The sequence below is a fragment of the Alosa pseudoharengus genome, unplaced genomic scaffold (genome assembly GCF_046254945.1).
Source record: "Alosa pseudoharengus isolate Yale_2024_CS ecotype anadromous, Long Island Sound unplaced genomic scaffold, YU_APseudo_1.1 YU_APseudo_1.1_scf_1, whole genome shotgun sequence".
Lineage (NCBI taxonomy): Eukaryota > Metazoa > Chordata > Actinopteri > Clupeiformes > Clupeidae > Alosa > Alosa pseudoharengus.
In genome coordinates this window covers 43,332,463-43,355,875 of record NW_027468564.1, presented here as the reverse complement: position 1 = coordinate 43,355,875, position 23,413 = coordinate 43,332,463, and the positions used below count along the sequence as shown (strand labels likewise).

Below are 23,413 nucleotides of genomic sequence, written 5' to 3'. Positions count from 1 at the left end.
TCTGGAAAGAACCAAACTAATTTTACAACAGGAACACCAGCAACTAATATTTCCGCTTATTAAAAATAACAGGGAAAAAAACACTTTTGATAAGATACATCCCTCACTGTCTCATAAGGAAACCAGAGAGAAACCTGGAAAAAGGTCATGATTTTCTTTTCCCCCGTGGCAAGAATAAGAACAATAATCTGTCGTTTTGTCATTCAACTTATGATAGGGGGAGAGAGAGTATACGTATAAGTATAAGTATATAGTCTTTTGATCCCATGAGGGGAATTTGGTCTCTACAGCGGCGCTCGGGGAGCAGTGAGGAGTTAGGTGCTTTGCTCAAGGGCACTTCAGCCGTGGCCGTGGATGTACCCTGTACCGGTGCTTATTTCTTAGAACTTAATCAGAACAGGTGAAAGTGCTTGAAATGTAACGATTTTGTAACTTTGTGTGGGAATAGCAGGTGCAGAAAGACAACATTCCCACACAGACACTTACACTCAGACACGCACACATATAGACACACAGACTAGGGGTGTGCATCTTCATCACTGAGGCGATACGATACACCTTTCGATACACTGCCAACTAGAAGTCTGACAGATTGAATGTTTACAACTCTCATGCCCCTTCCCCACTACCACCGAGCCCCCTCTCATCGAGTTTGTGCTCGATTGTGATTGACAGTCAGATTTCAAACAGCCCTGCTCTGATTGGACCACAGGAACCGGGAGCTGTGGATTTTTGCGAAACAAATAACAGGCTAGGTGGAGGTAGAAGTGTGGTTTTTTTTCTAAAACCGGCTGATTTATGTTGTTCTGTCGGAGCATATTGTCGGTTTCAGTGAATATGATCCAAAAAATCTTGCCAACTGCAGCTTTAAAGATTCATATGAAACAACCACCGATAAGATACAATACGATTCTCCCATCTGCAATGCGATGCAGAAAAATATTATGCTATGGAAGAAATGCATTTCTACAGTGTGCAACGGGACAATTACCTAAACTCAAAGCAGTGGTGCCTTTTGGCAGTTAACCCTTAAAGGAACCCTTAAAGGGAATGTTGGGAAATTAACATTCTAAAGAATATCTCGGTTCATTGAATTCAACATAGAATTTTAGAACCTTCAATTGTTGCGGAACTTGTTCAAAAACCTACACCTTTAAGCTGTTCAATGAATGCAAAAGTTGTAAAGATTTCCTGTACAGTTGAACAGATTACTCTCCATTTCTAGAGTGTGCTTCACGCTATGAACAGGAGGGACAACTCAGCCATAAACAGAAAGAGTGCTGCTCTTCCTATGACCAATTACAAAAAAAATCCAAACAAAAATCACAAAGGTAGGCTACACATTACAACTTCCTCCAAATGGAAAATTATTGAAAATTATGAACAAAGGGCATTGGCAGTAACAAGGCAGTAGAAGTCCCCATCTCGCAGTATGAATGAATTGTATTTTAAATTAAATTAAGATTTAGTCGCTAGATAACATTTTCTGTCGCTAGGGACTAGGTCCTACTTCTAAATGAGTTGAAGTATAGATACAAGTCCGTTTTTATCGATTCGGAGACTTTACACATGATACATTTCAAGTTCACTTTTGCCATCGATGCAACCGCATCGTACATGTTCATACCGATGTACCGATTAAAATTGGTACACACACACACACACACACACACACACAACAGGCCCAGTTAGGCGGAGGACACACTTAAAGGAGAAGTTCGGTCTGATATTGACCTAAAGTATGTTGAAACATGATACCGAGTGTGAACTTTTGTCTCATAGCTCATCTCGGCTTGTCCCCTGCACTCGGAAATCTGGCGCTAGTTAGCCGATGCTACCAACATATTTTCGATGGGGGTTTTTATGTTCTTCACAGAAAAGGAGCCAAGGCCAATGAATTTGAGTTAGAAGAAATAATAAATAACATATGTTTTCTTTTAGCAATCATTGAAAACGGGTCCCACAGACCCGAACACCTTGCAAGGGTTAAGTTTCATTTCACTGCTAGTTACGCCCCTGCTGGAAGTTGTAAGTCAATGAACCTTTTCCAGACCCACTCTCAATAGTACAATTGTGAAGGTCAGGGTATTCCCGGTAGGCCAGTCAATCTAGCCCAAAAAGACAAAATATTTGCAACAGAAATGTCTCATAGTTTTTATTGGTCCTAATACCCTCCTGAATCAGATGCTAAAAGTCTACCGCCGTAGATGGAGTGGAACATATATTTTTTCGAGATTGTTGTGACCAACACTCTAGGAGAGCAGTCGAGGCCTTGATGACGGCAATTGCAGGGCATTGTGCTGCAACAAGGCTGCAATTGAGGGGAGATTTTTCAATTAACAGCTATCATTATGAAACTTCTCCAGTTGATTAGTGACATCATACCAAAGAAAAAAATGTATTACAAGTTTTTGAGATTTTATGTGCAAATTAGGCATGTGTTCATAAAATGTACCATAGTTTGCATATATTACAAAACACAGAATCTGAAAATTGAATGAAGCCAGATTAAAAATGTATTGTTTAATTATGCTGAGACAATACAGAAAGACAGAATTAAAGAAGGGACTGTGCCTTTGTTTCTCTATCATCCCATACATTAGAAAATACTATTTAGAGTCAGATGTTTTGGTATAAAATGTAGAAAATATCAGGCTATTGGAAATATATCAATATAACCAGATACTTTCTAATGAGGAGACACAGCACTCAAAAAATCCTCCATAGAAATGCATAGGGCTAGTTTGTAACGCCAATATGGCCGTTGTCTACACATATCCCACCCCTTCCTCGGCAAAACGGCGACATGTGAATACATTGAGCCAATCATGTGGTGTGATGTGAATACATTGAGCCAATCATATGTTGTGTTGTGAAGACATCTTCCCAATCATGTGTTGTGAACTCGCCACTGGAGCAAGATTGGTGTCGTGAAGCCTTGCGCACGTGCATTTCTGCTGAATAGGATGCCCGATGAGTGCCCAAAAAGCGTTGCTATATGGCCGCCGAGTGGAGTGACTTGCCTAAAAGGACTTTTATAACTCCTCCCTGATCAAACACAAAATATAGATAGGAAGAAATCTGTAATGAATAGTTTATGTAGGTGTTACTGACGTGGATATTTCTCCTCCTCCACAGTGTACGGAAACCTCATTTTGAAAAAAAAAACACCCTTTAAAGATTATAGTGTAAGGAAATACATTTTTCAGCGGAAACTACTTTTAACAGACAAGTCATTGATTTTGAAATCTGTAAATAGACAATACATACCAAAAAACACTCAACTCAAGAGACAGATGTAGGAGAGAAAGCCCAGTAGGCACTTTAATATACAAAATAAGAGGTAGGCCATGACACTTTTTTTTTCTTCCAGGCTTATAGCTCTCTGGTGTGCATATCTTCACTTTTCTTTGAACTCTAACATTTTTGATCCTGCATCCGAAATACATGGATGTGTGTGATTTAACTTAGCCTGTCTCTAATTAGAGTCTAATTATTAGACTCGTGATTCGGCGGACATGTTTGAAAAGACATTGCCATTAAAATCACATTCACAGTTGATTTGATATTAGAGTGCAGTGTGTTGCTGCTAAAACAGACATTTCAGAGGAGTTAATTTTGGCAGAAGTGCTTTCCCCAATATTTTGCATGCTGTTGGAGTTTTTCCTATGCCAAGTCAAGACAAAATTGAGTTCTTAAAATTGTGTCAATGCATTTGTAGGCAACTCGCATGGGTGATCATTGCAAGGCTCAGAGCTCCTCCTAGGGGCCAGTGATGTAAAGATCAAGTCTAGTTCCCAGAAGGCTACATTTTGCAACTGCGTTGCCCACACATTTTTCTTACTAAATATGATGTGCACTAGACTACCATATTCCCTGACAACGCAACATGTAAACTATTGTAGTTAGCAGCACAACCACACGCAGGTAAACGTATTGGTCATTCTTGTCTGAAGAATTGAGAAGCGACTAACAACTTTACATTTCACTTACATCTAGGCCTACATCTTACACTATTAGGAGAAATGCTTTTTAAAGAGAACATGGGGGCTCTTAAAAGAGCCTTTGGGTTAAGACTTGTTAGATTCGTTTTACTTGGAGCTGGTGTACTTGGTCACGGCCTTCGTTCCCTCGGAAACGGCGTGCTTTGCAAGCTCACCAGGCAGAAGCAGACGCACTGCAGTCTGAATCTCTCTTGAGGTAATGGTGGAACGCTTGTTGTAGTGAGCCAGACGGGAAGACTCTCCAGCAATGCGCTCGAAAATATCATTCACGAAGGAGTTCATAATACCCATAGCCTTGGAAGAGATACCGGTGTCGGGATGGACCTGCTTCATGACTTTGTAGATGTAGATGGCGTAGCTCTCTTTCCTGGTCCTCTTGCGCTTCTTACCTCCTTTTCCAGCCGACTTAGTCACGGCTTTCTTGGATCCCTTTTTCGGGGCGGACTTCGCTGGCTCTGGCATACTGTCTGCTTACTGAATCCTTCCTCGATGGCTGAAATAATTTAGGTGCCACCTATATATACAACGCCCTATTCTAATGTATAACCGAAAACGACCAAGACCAGATTACTGAACGATTTCCCTCCTAAATTAACCAATGGGTTGGTTAGTTTGAATCGCAGGGGGTGGTCCGTCTGTACAACCAGCACCGCCCACAGCACAATACCCCCCCCCCCCCCCCTCTTTGTCACCTTCCCGCACTTTTAGAACATCTGTGGATTTTTTTGTTTTGAAAAATAAACCATATCTAATGAAAGCCCCTTGTGTGAATTAAGCGCTAGTCTACTCTTAGTGATACCAGTATTTCCAGTAGGCTAAATATAATCTGACACAAGTTACAGAACATACTGCCATTGCAACCCCATTGTTCAGGTTAGACAACGATAGATTCCAGGATTATTTTAGAATAAGGGGATGCTTGTACGTTTGGGTCTGTGGTTTTCTTCACAAACGCCAGTTAGGCTACTGGCGTTAGAGGGTTTGCTTTTAATCAGATATGACTAAATTTAACTAAATAGGCCTATTGAACAGAGTACCACTAGGCTGAATGGTCACCGCTCTCCTACAGACAAACATAATAGGCTACTGCGGACGAGAACAGTGTATGGGCATGTAATAGGCGCTCTAGGACTTTTTATATTCAGTTTTAATTCAAATCAATTCATATTGCAACCCGCATTCGCTTTTAAAGACAGTTCATACTGATGGAAGATGTGGTTGTTTTTGTATAGCAAGGCTTGACTCAAGAAGCGCCAAGACAGCGTCCAAAGGTCAACTGCACAAACGAGGGGGTCAACTTCACGTTAGCTGTTCAAAACCTAAATTTAACTGGAATCTTTTTTGAGCATGAGTGACTCTTAAACGAGCATTTGGTCTTGATGTTAGATTCTTGGCCACCAAAGCCGCACAGAATACAACCCTGGCACCTCAGGGCACAACGCACGTCCACCGCAGCACCAGTCTTCCTCTTCGCGTGCTCAGCATAGGGGACAGCAGCACGGGTACGTTCTCTAGATGAATCAAGACTTGTCTTTAAGACCAACTGAAATGAACCTGGTTTGAGGTTCTGTTCATTGGGAATTTAAATAACGCTTTGAATGACTTCAAATTCCTAAGGGCCTACCAACATAAGAGTTTCTCGAAGCCAGGCGCAGCTACCCATTATTTAGACTAAACGATGTACAGACGAACATGAAAACATCGGAAATGCTTTTTCAACGGCCATGTGGGTGGCTCTTAAAAGAGCCTTTGGGTTGATGAGTGTAGCACACTTTACTTGGAGCTGGTGTACTTGGTGACAGCCTTGGTTCCTTCAGAGACAGCGTGCTTGGCCAGCTCACCGGGTAGAAGCAGACGCACTGCAGTCTGGATCTCCCTGGAAGAGATGGTGGACCGCTTGTTGTAATGAGCCAGGCGGGAGGACTCTCCAGCGATGCGTTCAAAGATGTCGTTCACGAAGGAGTTCATGATACCCATCGCCTTGGAAGAGATACCGGTGTCGGGGTGGACCTGCTTCATGACTTTGTAGATGTAGATGGCATAGCTCTCCTTCCTGGTCCTCTTGCGCTTCTTACCTCCTTTTCCAGCTGACTTGGTCACGGCTTTCTTGGAGCCCTTTTTCGGGGCGGACTTTGCTGGCTCAGGCATCTTGTTTCCACTGATTACTCAAACGAAAACTTCAGTGCTGTGAAGAGAGTTTTGACCCAATATATACAATGTCTGATGGGCGTGTCACTTACGCCTCTTGGCGAACACGACCAATAGACAAGGGTTAGTAATTTTAAGGCCCAGAGGATGGTCCGCCTGGACAGTAGGCGTCGCCCACTGCGCCTTTGTTTAACCATACACTTTAGCAACTGTTCCCGCACTTTTCCCCCATTATGAAAGGAGCAATGGAATTAGTGCACTTTTTTAAATAAAAAATATATAAGCTTACCAATGTTCACACAAACATGTATAACCTCCACTCTGCTTATAAAATCTGCACCCAGTTTGCAATCGTAGTGATTTTAAGAGAATCCTATATACCCACTGAGCAGGACTTAAATAAAACCATTCGCTGTTGTTTTCTCTTAAGTAGAGCAAATTAATTAAATATTGATATCTTGCACAATCCTTCTACTACTACTACTACTTATTATTATTATTATTATTATGAAAACGCAACCAAATCACTTTACACTTTAGCCTACACGTGACTTTACATCAAAATAGTCTATATTAACCGATTAAATACTGCGATAAGAGATGAGATAATCTGATACATGTCCTCTGATCCATCAAACCCTCTTCTCTGATGTTAGTAGTAAATTGGGCAATTCCGCGCAAAACTGTCACATCCATAACGCCAACACAATGTCATGGTGTTTAGTTGGCCTTATGAATGTTATAGTTTTGCGTGGAACAGTTCCACACACCGAATACATACACAGTTGCATGCAGTTTGTGAGTGGGCCAAATGTTGCAACACCTCGGGTCTCAATTGTTCAGCTGTAACTGGCCTTGTAATAATACCAGTCAATGTGCACAAATTAAACACTTTTACGGGGAGATATTCCTTAGACTAATAATGAAAATAATAACAACGAGAACAAAACATAAATGTGTTCCTTCAGTTTGGCTACTTGGACTCCTAATACTTATATCTTTCCCAAGTTTCATTAGATAGACAAAAGATGAATGGCGTTAGGAAGCTGATCCGAAACATTAACCCAAGTAGCCGATGCAACAAAAATAACAATCTGGATGACCTTTCCAAAACATGTAAAGAAGACTCTAGCAAATTGTTTGCAATCTCAGTTAAGTCAGCACATTACCTTTAAAACACGTCGAATAGAAAACATTTTTTGGTGACGTATGTTCGCCAAATGCCCGCGCAGTCTCCATTCCATAAAAGGAGGGACAGTGAAGGGGGGGGGGGGTCGTGCTTAGTAGTTTTCACCAACGTCCTCTCTGTGGAAACTACAACGAGTTGCACGGGACATGCTTTCTACATTCGTGCAGCTTTCAGTCACAAGCAGTCTCAAAAATGTCCGGAAGAGGTAAAGGAGGCAAAGGTCTTGGAAAAGGAGGCGCAAAGCGTCACCGCAAAGTTCTTCGTGATAACATCCAGGGCATCACCAAACCTGCGATTAGGCGTCTGGCTCGCCGTGGTGGTGTGAAGCGAATCTCTGGTCTCATCTACGAGGAGACCCGTGGTGTGTTGAAGGTTTTCCTGGAGAACGTGATTCGTGATGCCGTTACCTACACCGAGCATGCAAAGAGAAAAACAGTGACCGCTATGGACGTCGTCTATGCTCTGAAACGCCAGGGTCGTACTCTATACGGTTTTGGTGGATAAATATGCAATCTATCCGTTGACATAAACCCAAAGGCTCTTTTAAGAGCCATCCAATTACTTGTAAAGGCTGTATTCGAGAATTAACAAATTAGTTGAATGATTGGTATACCTAAATGCCTCACTTCCTTACTGTTGACTGATAGCAATGTCTTCTTGTTAGAAGACTGGGTCATTGTCATCATATGAAACGTTTAACATGCAGTCATCCATGGTTGCCTATAGTAAGTCATGAGAATCTACCTTCACATACAAATAAATAAACTGCAATAACCTCCAATCTATGGTGAGACGCCATGTGTGCGCTACAGAATGACACCATTGTTATTAGCCTGAAGTTATGGTTCTGGTATTATGGTTCCATGTTGAATAGTCCTACCCCATAAAACAAATAGGCCTTTTCTTCGCTTGAGTATTACATGCAAACGTGTTTAAAACTAGTTGTCCAACTAGTTGACCAGTTTTCATTATCTGTCCGAGCGTTTACGCCTATATGGCCTGACAGATAGGAACGTCAGGATGTGTAGAAATATTTACTTTTAACAGTGAATCTGTCTTACAGTGGTGCACAAATCTGCCCAATGGGTTTTAACCACTTAATTCCTTAGAAAGGCTGTATTTGACTTTTTACAGATTATTTAAATTATTAATTGTATAGGCCTAACTAAATACCCCACTCTCGTACAGTTGGCTGACGGCAATGTTGTACATTGATTTCCAGATGTGGAAAACATCCTTTGCAAAAAAAGCATCCTTTGCAAAATAATCATTTGCAAGATGCTGTAAATGGCTACTACTTTATACTGTAAAAATGTCTCAACAAATTGTAATAAAAACAGTACAGATACATTTTTATAGTAGAGTTTTGTTAGTGATGATTCGAGAAATTTTCGAGAAAAAAAGGAACTGAGAGAAACTGTAATCATGAAGTGTAACGCCAAATGTAAAGTATTTGCCATAGATTTCCTTCATTCAAAAGAAAAATGCGGGAAAGGAAACACAAAAGGTTGTGTAAACTGATGATCTGTGGGTGGCGCTAACCTTCTATTCAAGCGCCCTTCTATTCAAAATGACCAATCGTGTCTGGGTATTTTGTTTAGGCGGGCCATTCTGGTCGTGGGTGTGTAAAGTGACGCAGTCTTGCATTTACATAGAACTTGGCATATATACCAGATAGCTTGATGTGGAGAACATACTATCGAACTGACATTCGAGACATCAACATGCCTGATCCAGCTAAGCCTGCTCCAAAGAAGGGTTCTAAGAAAGCCGTGACGAAGACTGCTGCTAAGGGAGGCAAGAAACGCAGAAAGTCCAGGAAGGAGAGCTATGCCATCTACGTGTACAAAGTCCTGAAGCAGGTCCACCCGGATACTGGTATCTCTTCCAAGGCTATGGGTATCATGAACTCTTTTGTGAACGACATCTTCGAGCGTATCGCTGGAGAGGCCTCTCGCTTGGCTCACTACAACAAGCGCTCCACTATCTCTTCCAGGGAGATACAGACCGCAGTGCGTCTGCTTCTGCCCGGTGAGCTGGCTAAGCACGCCGTCTCAGAAGGAACCAAGGCTGTCACCAAGTACACCAGCTCCAAGTGAATTGTGCTACAACATCAACCCAAAGGCTCTTTTAAGAGCCACCCACATTCTCTAAATGGTAATTCCAACAATATAGCCTCACGCGGCAATGGCGGGCCCGAGGTGGTGTGTGTGCCTTAAAAAAAAAAAAAAAAAAAAAAAAAAAAAAGTCTAAACCTGTATGACTGCTGCTTCGCTGCGCGGCGGTCGTAATAAAAAAAAAAGTGGCATTAGGTGACTATTTTTGCTGAATATTAGGTGTGTTTGTGTATTGGACATTGTGTGTATGTGAGATGCACGAGTTGCAGTTTCCTATTAGTTATGCAGTTATTCCATGTGAAACTGGTGCCTCCACTTGACCCCCTCGCTTTGTCCGTATTCACTGATATTGTGTGCCTCTACATCTCAAAGGACTATTTTCAAAGTTATACCAGAAACTTTCTAATGAGACAGCACTCAAAAAATCCTCCATAGAAATGCATGGGGCTAGTTTGTAACGCCAATATGGCCGTTGTCTACAAATATCCCACCCCTTCCTCGCCAAAACGTCAACAAGTGTATACATTGAGCCAATCATGTGGTGTGATGTGACTACATTGAGCCAATTATGTGCTGTGTTGTGCAGACATAGTGCCAATCATGTGTTATGAAATCGCCGCTGGAGCATGGTTGGTGTCGTGAAGCCTTGTGCACGCGCATTTCTGCCAAAATGGATGCCTGATGAGTGCCCTAAACGCATTGCAATATGGCCACCGAGTGGAGGGACTTGCCTAAACAATGTCCACCATGTTTTTTGATCACGTGAGCAACATCTTTTTGTTGTCACAGGGTGTGAATAGCGCAGCTGTGTGGCCAAGGCTATTCGTACCAGGGGTGTAAATAGACACTCCGTAGTAGTAAACATAAAAAACCCACATTAAACATTGTAGAAGATGGGGGGAAAGCAAGAAATACGAGAATAAAAGCTTATAATTATTTCCAAATACTTGCAAATTGTATTATTTGTGTGAAACATTTACAGAAACGATTTTCTTAATTAGCCAACTCATAAAATCACTGGCAAACCAAAACAGTGATATTGTACCACATTCGTTGCATAGGCAACAGAGATGTCTAAAGATTGTAGGCTACAGCAAAGTCTGTTTAGGCAAGTCCCTCCACTCTGCGGCCATGTTGCAACGCTTTTTGGGCACTCATCGGGCATCTATTTCGGCAGAAATGCGCGAGTGCAAGGCTTCGACACCAACCTTGCTCCAGTGGCGAGATCACAACACATGATTGCCACTATGTATTCACAACACACCACATGATTGGCTCAATGTATTTGCGTTACAAACTAAAACCAAAGTCCTTTTAAGCAAGTCCCTCCACTGGGCGGCCATATACCAACGTTTTTTGGGCACTCATCGGGCACAGTCTTTGGGTCGAACTGCGCGTGCGCAAGGCTTCACGACACCAATCTTGCTCCAGCGGCGAGATCACAACACATGATTGGCACGATGTCTTCACAACAAACCATATGATTGGCTCAATGTATTCACATCACACCACATGATTGGCTCAATGTATTCACATGTCGACGTTTTGCCAAGGAAGTGGTGGGACAACGGCCAACGGTAGACAACGGCCACATTGGTGTGACAAACTAGCCCCATGCATTTCTATGGAGTATTTTTTGAGTGCTGTGTCTCCTCATTAGAAAGTCTCTGCTAAAACCCATTTCTGGAGGATTTTTTGAGAGCTGTGTCTCCTCATTAGAAAGTCTCTGGCTACACTCATACCAACGAACAACGTACGAAAGACATTCGTGTCAAAGTACCTTTTAGCAAATGCGTGAAAATGTTAAGGTAGAGCTAAGAAACACTTGTGCAAAGTAACAATGTCGGATCTACTTTGTTTCGTTGTGAGGTTGGGTGAAGCGCAGATGCAAGTAAGATGTGGGCGTTTTTGTAAAAAGGAGGAAGAATGAAGGGGCAGTGCTTAGTAGTTTTCAACAAGGTCCTCTCTGTGGAAACTAGAACGAGTTGCGAGCCATTGCCATTTCACATTTGTGCAACTCTCAGTCTCAAAAAGTCTGAAAGATGTCTGGCAGAGGCAAAGGAGGAAAGGGTCTTGGAAAAGGTGGCGCAAAGCGACACCGTAAAGTTCTTCGTGATAACATCCAGGGGATCACCAAGCCTGCAATTAGGCGTCTGGCTCGCCGTGGTGGTGTGAAGCGTATCTCTGGTCTCATCTACGAGGAGACCCGTGGTGTGCTGAAGGTTTTCCTGGAGAACGTGATTCGTGATGCCGTCACCTACACCGAGCACGCCAAGAGAAAGACCGTGACCGCTATGGATGTCGTTTATGCTCTGAAACGCCAGGGTCGTACACTGTACGGTTTTGGTGGTTAAAGTTCAGATCTCTCTCAGCGTATACACAAAGGCTCTTTTAAGAGCCACCCAACTCCTCATAAAAGGTTGTGTTCCTGTATCTATAGGGTAATCTGAATTATAGTGGAGCGGTTAAGCTCATATAATGAGAAGTATTGTGCATTTTATGACTAAAGCATGACATTTTGTTAAGTGTTTCTACACACCTTGAAGTTTATTTACAGACCTGGAGGCACTTCAGATCTGATCTCTGGGGCTAGATATTTGCTGTACAATATACACATCTTTGAGGAGTAAAATATCAAAATAAGTCATTCCAGAATTCTTCTGTGAAGATCTAGAACTTACATTAACTGCCATTCAAACTGGTTGCTTGAGTTAATTATGACAGTATCAAATGGAACCTTTAACTGGCAACATTCTAATCACATACAAATGTGATTTCTTTTTTCACCTTTAGGCCTATAGTTTGGCAAACTAAATGAAGTGATTTCTCTGATCAATAACTAAATAGTTTGAATGGCAAATAATAATAAAAAATAAAAAAAACGCAAGGTTGCCTATAGTAAGATGTAGTAGTAATAGCACATGAGGCAGTACTAATGCACATTTTATTAATGTATTAAGCACTGTTCCTTCATTAATATTGGAAATAATAAAGTTATAACAGCTACATCTTGCCTAGTATAGATCTAGGCAAGATGTAAAACCAGACTAAAGGGCTCATGCACAGGTGAGAGACACACTTCTAACATTCGAAGAGGATACCGGAGATGCCCTCATGAAGGCCTGTGACCACGATCATGACGGTGATGCTATGCATTTGGTGAGAGCAGCACAAGTGGTGCGCAAAGAGATTTTTGATTCTGAGTTTCACTTTGACAGCTCATTCCATCCCAGTAGTCAGAACGATTCTGTCCCACCATCACATTTTGCATTAATGTCTATTATCTTCGATGGAGCAAACATCAAACATCAAGCTCAACACAGACCACCATGACTACAACCATTTCAGAGAAACACCCAGCAATCCTGAAAGAATTCCATGCTGGGAGGTTTGTTGTGCATAAGACATGCAACAAGTTCTCAGCCATGGCAATAGACCAGTGTCATGAACAGAACAATGCACTCATCAAAGGATCTGGTGGAGCAGTTGGACTTACAGAGAATCCCGGGGCACTGCGATGCTGGATGGTGGCTGGCCCTGAAATCGCCAGAATAATGTAATGTCACCACAATCTGAAAACCATCACCATGAGCAGCATTGAGCAGCACAGGAAGCATGTTAGGTCCCTGATAACTGTGAATCGATTGAGGAGATGGGGAACCCATTTCTTGAAGAGCCAACATCTGCTAGTGCTTGCTACCAAAGACAACAAACTGCATGGGAGACATGGAAGTCTTTCGCAGAAGCTTTTAATGAGCTCATGGAATTGAAGAATGATCAGAGTGAACTATCCATGTCACTGCTGGAGCGCTTTGTAGTACTAATGTATGATAGGACAAGTGACATCATGGAGGTGAATGAGGCCAGAAAACCTGTTCACACAGAAATCTAGAGCTTTAGAGAACATCCCACCCACAAAGGCTGCACTTGAGCAACATATTAAGCGGGTCACTTATCAAGCCAGTGTCTGGTACCAAGCTTTAGTGCTTGATCCTGAGCAAAACCCTTCTGATTGGGGCTGGGTTATGGTTATGGTCATGGTATTTAGCAGACGCTTCTGTCCAAAGCGACATACACATAACAACAATACAAAGTAACAGTAAACAATTTAAGACTACATTAAGGAGAATATAGCATTAATAAACAACAATGTCAATTCAATCAATAGCCTAATAAAAATAAATAAATACTATAATATACAAACCATAACACATAAGAAAGCTTTAACAAATTAAGTGCATGTTGAACAGATAACTTTAGATCCCTCTTGAAAGACCAAAAACCATCACAGGAACGGAGAGCACTCATTCCACCAATGAGGAACCACTCAGGAAAAGAGTCTTGAATTTGACCTAGCATTTATGGCTGATCGACACAACAGACGCTCATCAGAAGACCACATCACTGTAAAAAAATAATATGCTCATTTACCTTAAAAAGGTTTGTTACCCTGCTGCCTTACGTTTTTGAGTTAATTTGACAATAACATTTATTTTAAATTAACTTAACCCTTACTTAGTTAAGTCAACAAAAGTTTACCTAAACTCCTGTCAAAAAAGGTATGAAAGTTAACTTGATTAATTTACATGTTGTTTCAAAATATGATCGTTAGTTGAAAGAAATTTGTTGACTTGAACCAATTACCGGAAGCTTGTTCCCAGAATGCCACAGCCCCAGTCTTAAAGAGATCACAAATCAATCCTTAAATTTAATCTTAAGATAAAATACATAACTAAGAGACTCTGACACTAAAGGCTATACTGCTGTTGTCACGTTGCCGTGTTTGTTGGTGCCACAAACCATCAAGTAGATGACCATCCACAACAGCTTAATCCTGTGCATAGGGCATAAAGTACTGATTGTGCTAGAGTCAGGAACAGATACATAAATGTAATTGTGCAGTGTTGACATCATATATATAAACTTTCTTTTTACAACTATCAATCCAGTTGCTACAGCTTTCATATCCATTACATGCATAGTAAACATATAAGGTCCAAGAACCACCACCATACAAGATGAATATCAAATCCATCCCAGGAGGAAGTACACAGACACATAATGCAAGTAAGCATTGAGTAACCAACTTTGTGACACCTCCAAGTGGACAGGTCAAAGCTAATTGAGAAAGTAATCAATTTTGCATCGAACCCTGTAAGGAGATACTGTATGTCTACTCTCTATTCTATATATTTTAATAATGGTCTTCTCCTTAATGGTAATCCTGACAATACTCTGAAACTCTTACACAGTAATTTTGCTTATCAGTTGTTCTACCTCATACAAATCCAAAAAAGTCACAATAAACAGCAATGAAAAAAAAGAAACATTATAAACAGGAAAGTAGCATTTACCCATAATCCCTAACTGCTTTGTATCAACTGTGCCACTAGTTTATGGGACAATAACACCAATTTCTAAGTTGTTTGAATAATAGTGGTGAATCATACTCAACTTGACAAAAGAACAGAAGTTAAGATAACACCAAAGGAAATCATTTTTTACAGTGCAGTGAGTGGTTAGGGATATAATATCTTGATCATTGAATTACAGTTTTTTCTGAATGCTTTAACACATTTTTTGTAACTATGGCTTTTTTTGCAAAACTCTACACACAAATGGCAAAACCACTCACTGAGTTCGCAAAACTAAAAGCACAAAAAAAGCTTTGCACTCAGTTTGCAATTTTGTAACACACACTTTGCACAACTGTAGGCACAATGGCTATTATTTACACTATTTTGCCAACTCTCTAGCACACTTTCTCATGTGAAAACTGTTTTAGATCATTAGTTCACTTTGCAATCAGCCTAAGCACTATAAATAAGCCACATGTAATGTACAATGGGTACAATGGAGGGAGTAGGATGAGTGAGAAGAGAAAGAAATAGCCCTTTTACAGACAAAAAAACAGTCTGTAAACTATGTAACTATGGCTTTTTTTGCAAAACTCTACACACAAATAGGAATATCTTTCACCCAATCAGCAAAACATTGTAGTTCTCTTGCAAAAGCTAACACACCTTGAGAAGAGAAAGAAATAGCCCTTTTACAGACAAAAAAACAGTCTACATGTGGGGATATTGTCATGTCAGGCCTGGATACGTCATTCCAGAATATATTTTTCCCGGTGCCTTGGACTAGGACATTGCATGTGATGTAGACAGAATTTTGAGAGAGACAACCCGATGTAGACTGATTTGTTTTGTCTCAGTGAAATGCTATTTTGTGTTTTGACTTGGAAAAACACACTTGTGTTTGTTTTGCTGTGTGTAAATAAACACTACAGTAATACTTGAAGTTTGGATCCCTGTATGTTTACAGAACTATGACAAAAGTATGACCTCAAACTGACATAGTCTACCTTGTGCACAGAGAAAGCAAAAGCCAGATGTGTTTTTTTATTCATACCATCAGTGTGTTGTTGGCACATTGTGTGCTTACTATTGTGATGGCTTGTGTTTACTGTTAGATACGAAAACACCATTTTTACGAAGGTGCGAAGAGTTACAGTAAGCAAGGTGTGTTAGCTTTTGCAAGAGAACTACAATGTTTTGCTGATTGGGTGAGAGGTTTTGCCATTTGTGTGTAGAGTTTTGCAAAAAAGCCATAGTTACAAAAAATTTGCTTACAGTTTTTTCTGATTGCTTAAGCACATTTTTTGTAACTATGGCTTTTTTTGCTAAACTCTACACACAAATGGCAAAACCTCTCACCCAATCAGCAAAACATTGTAGTTCTCTTGCAAAAGCTAACACACCTTGCTTATAGTTTTTTCTGAATGCTTAAACACATTTTTTGTAACTATGGCTTTTTTTGCAAAACTCTACACACAAATGGCAAAACCACTCACTGAGTTCGCAAAACTAAAAGCACAAACACTGCTTTGCACTCAGTTTGCAATTTTGTAACACACACTTTGCACAACTGTAGGCACAATGGCTATTATTTACACTCTTTTGCCAACTCTCTGGCACACTTTCTCATGTGAAAACTGTTTTAGATAATTAGTTCACTTTGCAATCAGCCTAAGCACAATAAATAAGCCACAGGTAATGTACAATGGGTACAATGGAGTGAGCAGGAAGAGTGAAATAAGAAAGAAATAGCCCTTTTACAGACAAAAAAACAGTACATGTGGGGATATTGTCATGTCAGGTCTGGATACGTCATTCCAGAATATATTTTTCCCGGTGCCTTGGACTAGGACATTGCATGTGATGTAGACAGAATTTTGAGAGAGACGACCCGATGTAGACTGATTTGTTTTGTCTCAGTGAAATGCTATTTTGTGTTTTGACTTGGAAAAACACACTTGTGTTTGTTTTGATGTGTGCAAATAAACTCTACAGTAATACTTGAAGTTTGGATCCCTGTATGTTTACAGAACTATGACAAAAGTATGACCTCAAACTGACATAGTCTACCTTGTGCACAGAGAAAGCAAAAGCCAGATGTGTTTTTTATTCATACCATCAGTGTGTTGTTGGTACATTGTGTGCTTACTATTGTGATGGCTTGTGTTTACTGTTAGATACGAAAACACCATTTTTACGAAGGTGTGAGCAAGGTGTGTTAGCTTTTGCAAGAGAACTACAATGTTTTGCTGATTGGGTGAGAGGTTTTGCCATTTGTGTGTAGAGTTTTGCAAAAAAAGCCATAGTTACAAAAAATGTGCCTAAGCAATCAGAAAAAACTGTAACTCTTCACACCTTCGTAAAAATTGTGTTTTCGAATCTAACAGTAAACACAAGCCATCACAATAGTAAGCACACAATGTGCCAACAACACACTGATGGTATCTGGCTTTTGCTTTCTCTGTGCACAAGGTAGACTATGTCAGTTTGAGGTCATACTTTTGTCATAGTTCTGTAAACATACAGGGATCCAAACTTCAAGTATTAGTGTTTATTTACACACATCAAAACTCTCTTCTCACTCTTCCTGCTCACTCCATTGTACCCATTGTACATTACCTGTACCCATTGTACATTACCTTATTTATAGTGCTTAGGCTGATTGCAAAGTGAACTAATAATCTAAAACAGTTTTCACATGAGAAAGTGTGCCAGAGAGTTGGCAAAATAGTGTAAATAATAGCCATTGTGCCTACAGTTGTGCAAAGTGTGTGTTACAAAATTGCAAACTGAGTGCAAAGCAGTGTTTGTGCTTTTAGTTCTGCGAACTCAGTGAGTGGTTTTGCCATTTGTGTGTAGAGTTTTGCAAAAAAAGCCATAGTTACAAAAAATGTGTTTAAGCATTCAGAAAAAACTGTAAGCAATCAGAAAAAACTGTAATGTACTGAAACACATATACAGTCCATCTGATCAATAAGTATGTCCCTGGACTCAATTTTATACACTGATCATTTTCTCAACTATTCATTTCTAATGGCCGGTCATTTTTGACCGGAAATACACATGGGTGTTCTAAAGTTAACAATCAAATTGTTATAAAAAATAGCAAAATTTGTTTTGTGTATTCAGACGCCCTGTGTTAACAAAGTCAAGGAGCCTTATGGTTGTCAGAATATGCTAACAATATTTTTGAGAGAAAATATGACCAAATACAACAGGAGGGTTAATCATTGATCCCCCTCTACCCTTGAACCAGTCATTCCCTGGAGTCAATCTCTTACGAAAACAATACTTTTTAATACTTTATCAGCACGATATAAGAAATATCAGAAATTACAAGAAATATCTTATATTTCAATATAAGAAATGTGTTAAGAAGTGAAACAACGTATTTAAGGACGACTGAGGCATACGCTTTAAAAACAGGACAATATAGCAAAATGACCAAAGTTGTATGACATTGTATCAGGAGTTCTTCGGTAATGAGAGTTACTTTGGGTCCAGGAGAGATGGTACAAGATGTTATCTAAACCTGATGAATAGATTGCCTACTTATAACAGGCACAACGCAACTGTAAAATGTGCTCCCCACAATACGGCATTGGCAGTCCAAATAATAGTCTAAGCCAGTGTGTTAGAAACAGATATCTATTGTAATTTAGTCTTCATCATAGGTCTGCATAAGCAGAATTAACAAACATTGCCACGTCGCGTATGTTTCCCATAAATTGGTCCTATAATATTTAGACCTATGTGGTATGTATGCGTGTGTTTCGTGTTTGTGAATTGTGTTTCGCAGTGTCCATAAAGCTCCCGATTGGAAAGTACACGTTCGCAAAAACCACATTGTAACACGTAAAAGCAGTGACAGAGACTCATGTTTTGGTCTAAGGCACTTTTTTGTCGACGTATTGCGCGGTTTTAATATGATTGTGTGCATGTTTTCCTCACAAAACTAAGACTGACTGTAACCTCTCCACCTAGAGGTCCGACGTTCTCAGTTTGTTACAAAAGTGATAAAGGGCGACCAAAGCGCCCATATATTCCTTTTTAACGTGCAGGCTGTGCTCTTCACAACAGACATCGTCTTGTTGATAAATGTCGTGTCGTTATTCATATTTCTTACAAAGAAGTGTGTGAAGAAAACACAAGTGATCTCTTCGCCACAGAAAGGCCGGGACAGCTCTCACTCTGCTGAGTCTAAATGGTTCTCATGTTCATTTTAAGTCCTGCCCACCGGCTTTGGCAGTCATTAACTCTCTCAGATCTCCCGAGTAGTCTGTGCGTGAAACCTCAACGATACAATGGCAGAAACTGCTCCAGCTCCCGCTGCGGCCCCAGCAAAGGCCCCCAAGAAGAAGGCGCCCCGACCCAAGAAAACTGGCCCAAGTGTGGGCGAGCTCGTCGTCAAGGCCATCTCTGCTTCCAAAGAGAAGAAAGGAGTCTCTCTGGCTGCGCTGAAGAAAGCACTGGCGGCTGGTGGGTACGATGTGGAGAAGAACAACGCTCGTGTCAAACTGGCCATCAAGAGTTTGGTCACCAAGGGAACTCTGGTCCAGACTAAAGGGACCGGCGCGTCCGGCTCGTTCAAGCTGAACAAGAAACAGGCAGTGGAAAAGAAGAAGCCGGTAAAGAAGGCAGCTCCTAAAGCAAAGAAGCCTGCAGCGAAGAAACCGGCCGCGGCAAAGAAGCCCAAGAAGGCAGCAGCCAAGAAGCCTGCGGCCGCCAAAAAGTCTCCGAAGAAAGCAGCCAAGAAGCCCGCCACACCGAAAAAGGCAACGAAGAGCCCGAAGAAAGCCAAGAAGCCCGCTGCCCCCAAGAAGGCAGCGAAGAGCCCCAAGAAAGCAAAGGCAGCGAAACCCAAGGTGGCTAAGCCTAAAGCTGCCAAGCCCAAAAAGGCTGCACCCAAGAAGAAGTAAATGTTCGCGCATTCTGTCTTTTTCACCATGTACAAAAAGGCTCTTTTAAGAGCCACCCAAACACTCTGAATGCTTTTATTCCTTCAGTGCCTGCTGGTAGGCAGAACGAATTCTGTTTGCGAATACACCATCATACTCAGCTCCTTCTGCATTTGTTCACTATAGCAATTATATACAAGTACTAGTTAGCTCAACTTACCCCAGCCTTGGCGGCTCATCTAACCCCACAACCACCATTTTGATAGAAAATGCTTCTCACACTAAGCCAAGGTAACATTCATGATTTTGTGTAGCCCTCACATCAGAGACTACGAGGGCCAATATTGAGGTGTAATGCATCCGAATGTTCTATTCACGTTTTCTCTAAATAACCCCAACTCTTGACATGAATGGAATCCACTTGGAGAGCAAAAATCATATTTTACACGTTTTTTTTTTTTACCACATTTGCCATGTGCTATACCAGATAATGGCTGTACATTTCCACGGATTGTAAGGAATGATTCCCTCTTCCGTAAAATGGTGTTGTATGATACAATGTGTTTACGGTTTCCTAGAAAAAGGATGGGCTCATCTATGCCTAATGGGTTGTGTATGCAATTTTAAAATACATATTAGTTGATTTAATACGGTAACACAACATGACTTCTATCTAATGCAACAGGTGCATCCGAACATGAAACGAAATATCCAAAAACTTGCAATACAACAATTTCAGCTTGTTACATTGTAGTAGCCAGTACCACTGCCAAATGTGTATCTCAGGACGCCTCGTTGGTTTACTGGGTATTAAGTTGAACCTCTGGAAACTTGGCTGTAACTTTACCTGGGATATTACTTCTCTACTATGCCATGCGTTAACTTTTTTGTGATTGAGCTGCTGGGCTAAAAGGAAGGTGGAAGTGTTATGCGCGCCAAATAGATTTCAAAATGATGTCACACACACAACTACACGTTGATTGGCTCTCAGCATTCTGTTCTCATCCACTGAGGCACGGAGTAGCACCGCGCTGATGTGGCATAATAAGACATGCCTTTCCACAGCTTAGCATTTGAGTATTCAGACAACTCTCAACACTTGCTGAAAAATGAGCGGTAGAGGCAAAACCGGCGGTAAGGCCAGAGCAAAGGCCAAGACTCGTTCATCCAGGGCTGGACTTCAGTTCCCCGTGGGCCGTGTGCATAGGCTTCTGCGTAAAGGCAACTATGCTCAGCGTGTCGGCGCTGGTGCACCGGTCTACTTGGCTGCTGTGCTCGAGTACCTGACTGCTGAGATCCTGGAGTTGGCCGGCAACGCTGCCCGTGACAACAAGAAGACTCGTATCATTCCCCGCCATCTGCAGCTGGCTGTGCGTAACGACGAGGAGTTGAACAAGCTGCTCGGCGGAGTGACCATCGCTCAGGGTGGTGTGCTGCCCAACATCCAGGCTGTACTGCTACCCAAGAAGACTGAGAAGTCCAAGTAAACCTGCTCCTAAGTCTCCGAAACAAAGGCTCTTTTAAGAGCCACCCAAATACCCATAAAAAAATAATTCCAAGCTACCATCGCCATTAACGTGTTTTCTGTAACGTCAAATATATTTATTTTATTTATAAAAAAAATGAGTAAAGACTCCTTTTCCTGCCAATACTTGACCACTCTTAGTGCCCAACATTTTATTGGGCTAAGTAACCGATAAGACAAATAAGTCTGTTTGAAGAATGTAAACTGTTTTCCTTTCATCTATCACTTCGGATTGTTAGTCATGAAAGGCTGCGAGATATTCCTGGGCCCTTATAGTTCAAGGTGATGACGCAGTCTTGCAACTTATTACCTCAATGATGCATAAACAGTAAGGCACATCAATGGTAGTTTGGAGTTAATAAACAAGCAGTTACTTGAAGGCTTTAACGTAGCAAATACAAGCTACCTTAGGTCATATTTGTGTTTGCTGACGACTAACAGGTTAATTGTTTGATGTGTTTGTTTCTATAACAGGCTATATGCACTGACCGATGGAATGTTTCAGTATAGTTATTTTATTTGTCATTTAAATTGAAGAGGTTTTATGAATAGTCAATCAACACAATGACGTAGGCCATTACGAGGGTGGGCTTTGTATTTTGAATTTCAGGCTGGCACTCGGGTGACCAATCAGCGGAGACCAACAACCTGACGTAGACGGGTGGGCAGGCTGAGACCGTAGGCCTTATATACCCAAGTTCTGCCATTGTGTTCATACTGTTCAATTCCGAAGAGTACGTAGCAATGGCCAGAACAAAGCAAACAGCCCGCAAATCCACCGGAGGCAAGGCTCCGAGGAAGCAGCTCGCCACAAAGGCTGCGCGTAAAAGCGCACCTGCCACCGGTGGCGTGAAAAAGCCTCACCGTTACAGGCCTGGCACCGTGGCTCTGAGAGAGATCCGTCGTTACCAAAAGTCCACTGAGTTGCTGATCCGCAAGCTGCCCTTCCAGCGTCTGGTCAGGGAAATCGCTCAGGATTTCAAGACTGATCTGCGCTTCCAGAGCTCTGCCGTCATGGCTCTTCAGGAGGCTAGCGAGGCTTACCTCGTCGGTCTGTTCGAGGACACAAATCTGTGCGCCATCCACGCCAAGAGAGTCACTATCATGCCCAAGGACATCCAGCTGGCTCGTCGTATCCGTGGGGAGCGTGCTTAAGTGTATTTGAAGTCAAGAACCGAAAATTCAAAGGCTCTTTTAAGAGCCACCCAAGCATAGAAAAAAAGCTGGTTTCCATATGTCTTGGTTAAATTGGTTATTTTTTGTTTAGCCTTACTATTCTTCTATTATTTGCATGGTTCGGTATTTTCTAATAAGTAGGTGTCGCGTATTCATCGCTAAATGTAATGCCAACACGTGCAAGAGAGCTCGATACTAGCACGTTAAACATAAACTAATCCAGTGGTTTTCAAAGTAGGGGCAGGGGGCTCAGCAAGTTGGAAGGAAAAATAAAAGAAACAAATAAATACATTCGAAAAATGTAAAATATACCTTTTACTATGAGGGTTGTTATACAATGCCATTAGAATAATTTGTCGCATATCTGAACATTATATTTTTCATGATAATGACTGGGAATAATGGTAAAGTGATAGCTCTCGTATAGCAGAAACCCCAAAATGCAATTTTTACACACTGTGCTCCATCACGAAGTGCTTGTGGCTAAAATAATTATTAGGATTATCTTAATGTATTTTTATATTTGCTGTAGTATTGTCGATGGATTTAATAACACATCAAGGGGGTCCTTGGCCAGGACCTTGTGGTATTTGGGGGGCCTTGTCGTGGAAAAGTTTGGGAATCTACACTCTCAGATGATCCCTCACACATAATGTAGTCATGGCCCCTTTACACGAATATAAGTTTCGGACTTCTGCCCAGAGAGACAGGACTTCTATACGACGGAGTATTAGGGCCACAAACTCGACATATTGACATTAAACTCAAAATGTCGGGAATGAAGTTGAAATATCCGGTCGACTGAAATGTCGACATTCCATATTTATTCTTGACATTCAAAACCAATTTAGTGTATAGTAGGACTAGGCTACAGCAAATACACAAATGACACCAGCATAACACAGTTGCAGTCTTTCTTGACGCAGGGTTCATTCTGTCCCTTGATGGCCGTTTGGAGCATGACGCAGCCGTGGCAAAAATATGGACCAAAGGTAAATA

The 23,413-nt window shown here is 41.3% G+C and overlaps 7 protein-coding genes and 1 pseudogene across 7 annotated transcripts; 6 read left to right on the top strand and 2 right to left on the bottom strand.

Moving 5' to 3' along the window:
* Window positions 1-3,365: 3,365 nt before the first annotated feature.
* On the bottom strand, window positions 3,366-4,481 carry LOC143101757 (histone H2B-like). The gene has a single exon (XM_076264992.1). It carries the CDS (start codon window positions 4,464-4,466, stop codon window positions 4,092-4,094), a length of 375 nt encoding a protein of 124 aa, XP_076121107.1. The 5' UTR covers window positions 4,467-4,481; the 3' UTR covers window positions 3,366-4,091.
* Window positions 4,482-5,758: 1,277 nt separating this feature from the next.
* On the bottom strand, window positions 5,759-6,152 carry LOC143101690 (histone H2B-like). Its single transcript, XM_076264866.1, has one exon. The coding sequence runs from the start codon at window positions 6,150-6,152 to the stop codon at window positions 5,778-5,780; it is 375 nt and encodes a 124-aa protein (XP_076120981.1). The 3' UTR covers window positions 5,759-5,777.
* A 1,363-nt stretch (window positions 6,153-7,515) lies between these two features.
* On the top strand, window positions 7,516-7,917 carry LOC143101579 (histone H4). Its single transcript, XM_076264760.1, has one exon. The coding sequence runs from the start codon at window positions 7,534-7,536 to the stop codon at window positions 7,843-7,845; it is 312 nt and encodes a 103-aa protein (XP_076120875.1). The 5' UTR covers window positions 7,516-7,533; the 3' UTR covers window positions 7,846-7,917.
* A 1,139-nt stretch (window positions 7,918-9,056) lies between these two features.
* Window positions 9,057-9,523, top strand: LOC143101435 (histone H2B-like). Its single transcript, XM_076264742.1, has one exon. It carries the CDS (start codon window positions 9,066-9,068, stop codon window positions 9,438-9,440), a length of 375 nt encoding a protein of 124 aa, XP_076120857.1. The 5' UTR covers window positions 9,057-9,065; the 3' UTR covers window positions 9,441-9,523.
* A 1,977-nt stretch (window positions 9,524-11,500) lies between these two features.
* Window positions 11,501-11,812, top strand: LOC143101349 (histone H4). The gene has a single exon (XM_076264673.1). The coding sequence runs from the start codon at window positions 11,501-11,503 to the stop codon at window positions 11,810-11,812; it is 312 nt and encodes a 103-aa protein (XP_076120788.1).
* A 7,300-nt stretch (window positions 11,813-19,112) lies between these two features.
* LOC143101209 (histone H1-like) lies at window positions 19,113-19,762 on the top strand. Its single transcript, XM_076264632.1, has one exon. It carries the CDS (start codon window positions 19,120-19,122, stop codon window positions 19,732-19,734), a length of 615 nt encoding a protein of 204 aa, XP_076120747.1. The 5' UTR covers window positions 19,113-19,119; the 3' UTR covers window positions 19,735-19,762.
* A 1,048-nt stretch (window positions 19,763-20,810) lies between these two features.
* Window positions 20,811-23,413, top strand: part of LOC143129040 (uncharacterized) — a 119,037-nt pseudogene continuing 116,434 nt past the window's right edge.
* On the top strand, window positions 21,956-22,499 carry LOC143101086 (histone H3). The gene has a single exon (XM_076264572.1). The coding sequence runs from the start codon at window positions 21,983-21,985 to the stop codon at window positions 22,391-22,393; it is 411 nt and encodes a 136-aa protein (XP_076120687.1). The 5' UTR covers window positions 21,956-21,982; the 3' UTR covers window positions 22,394-22,499.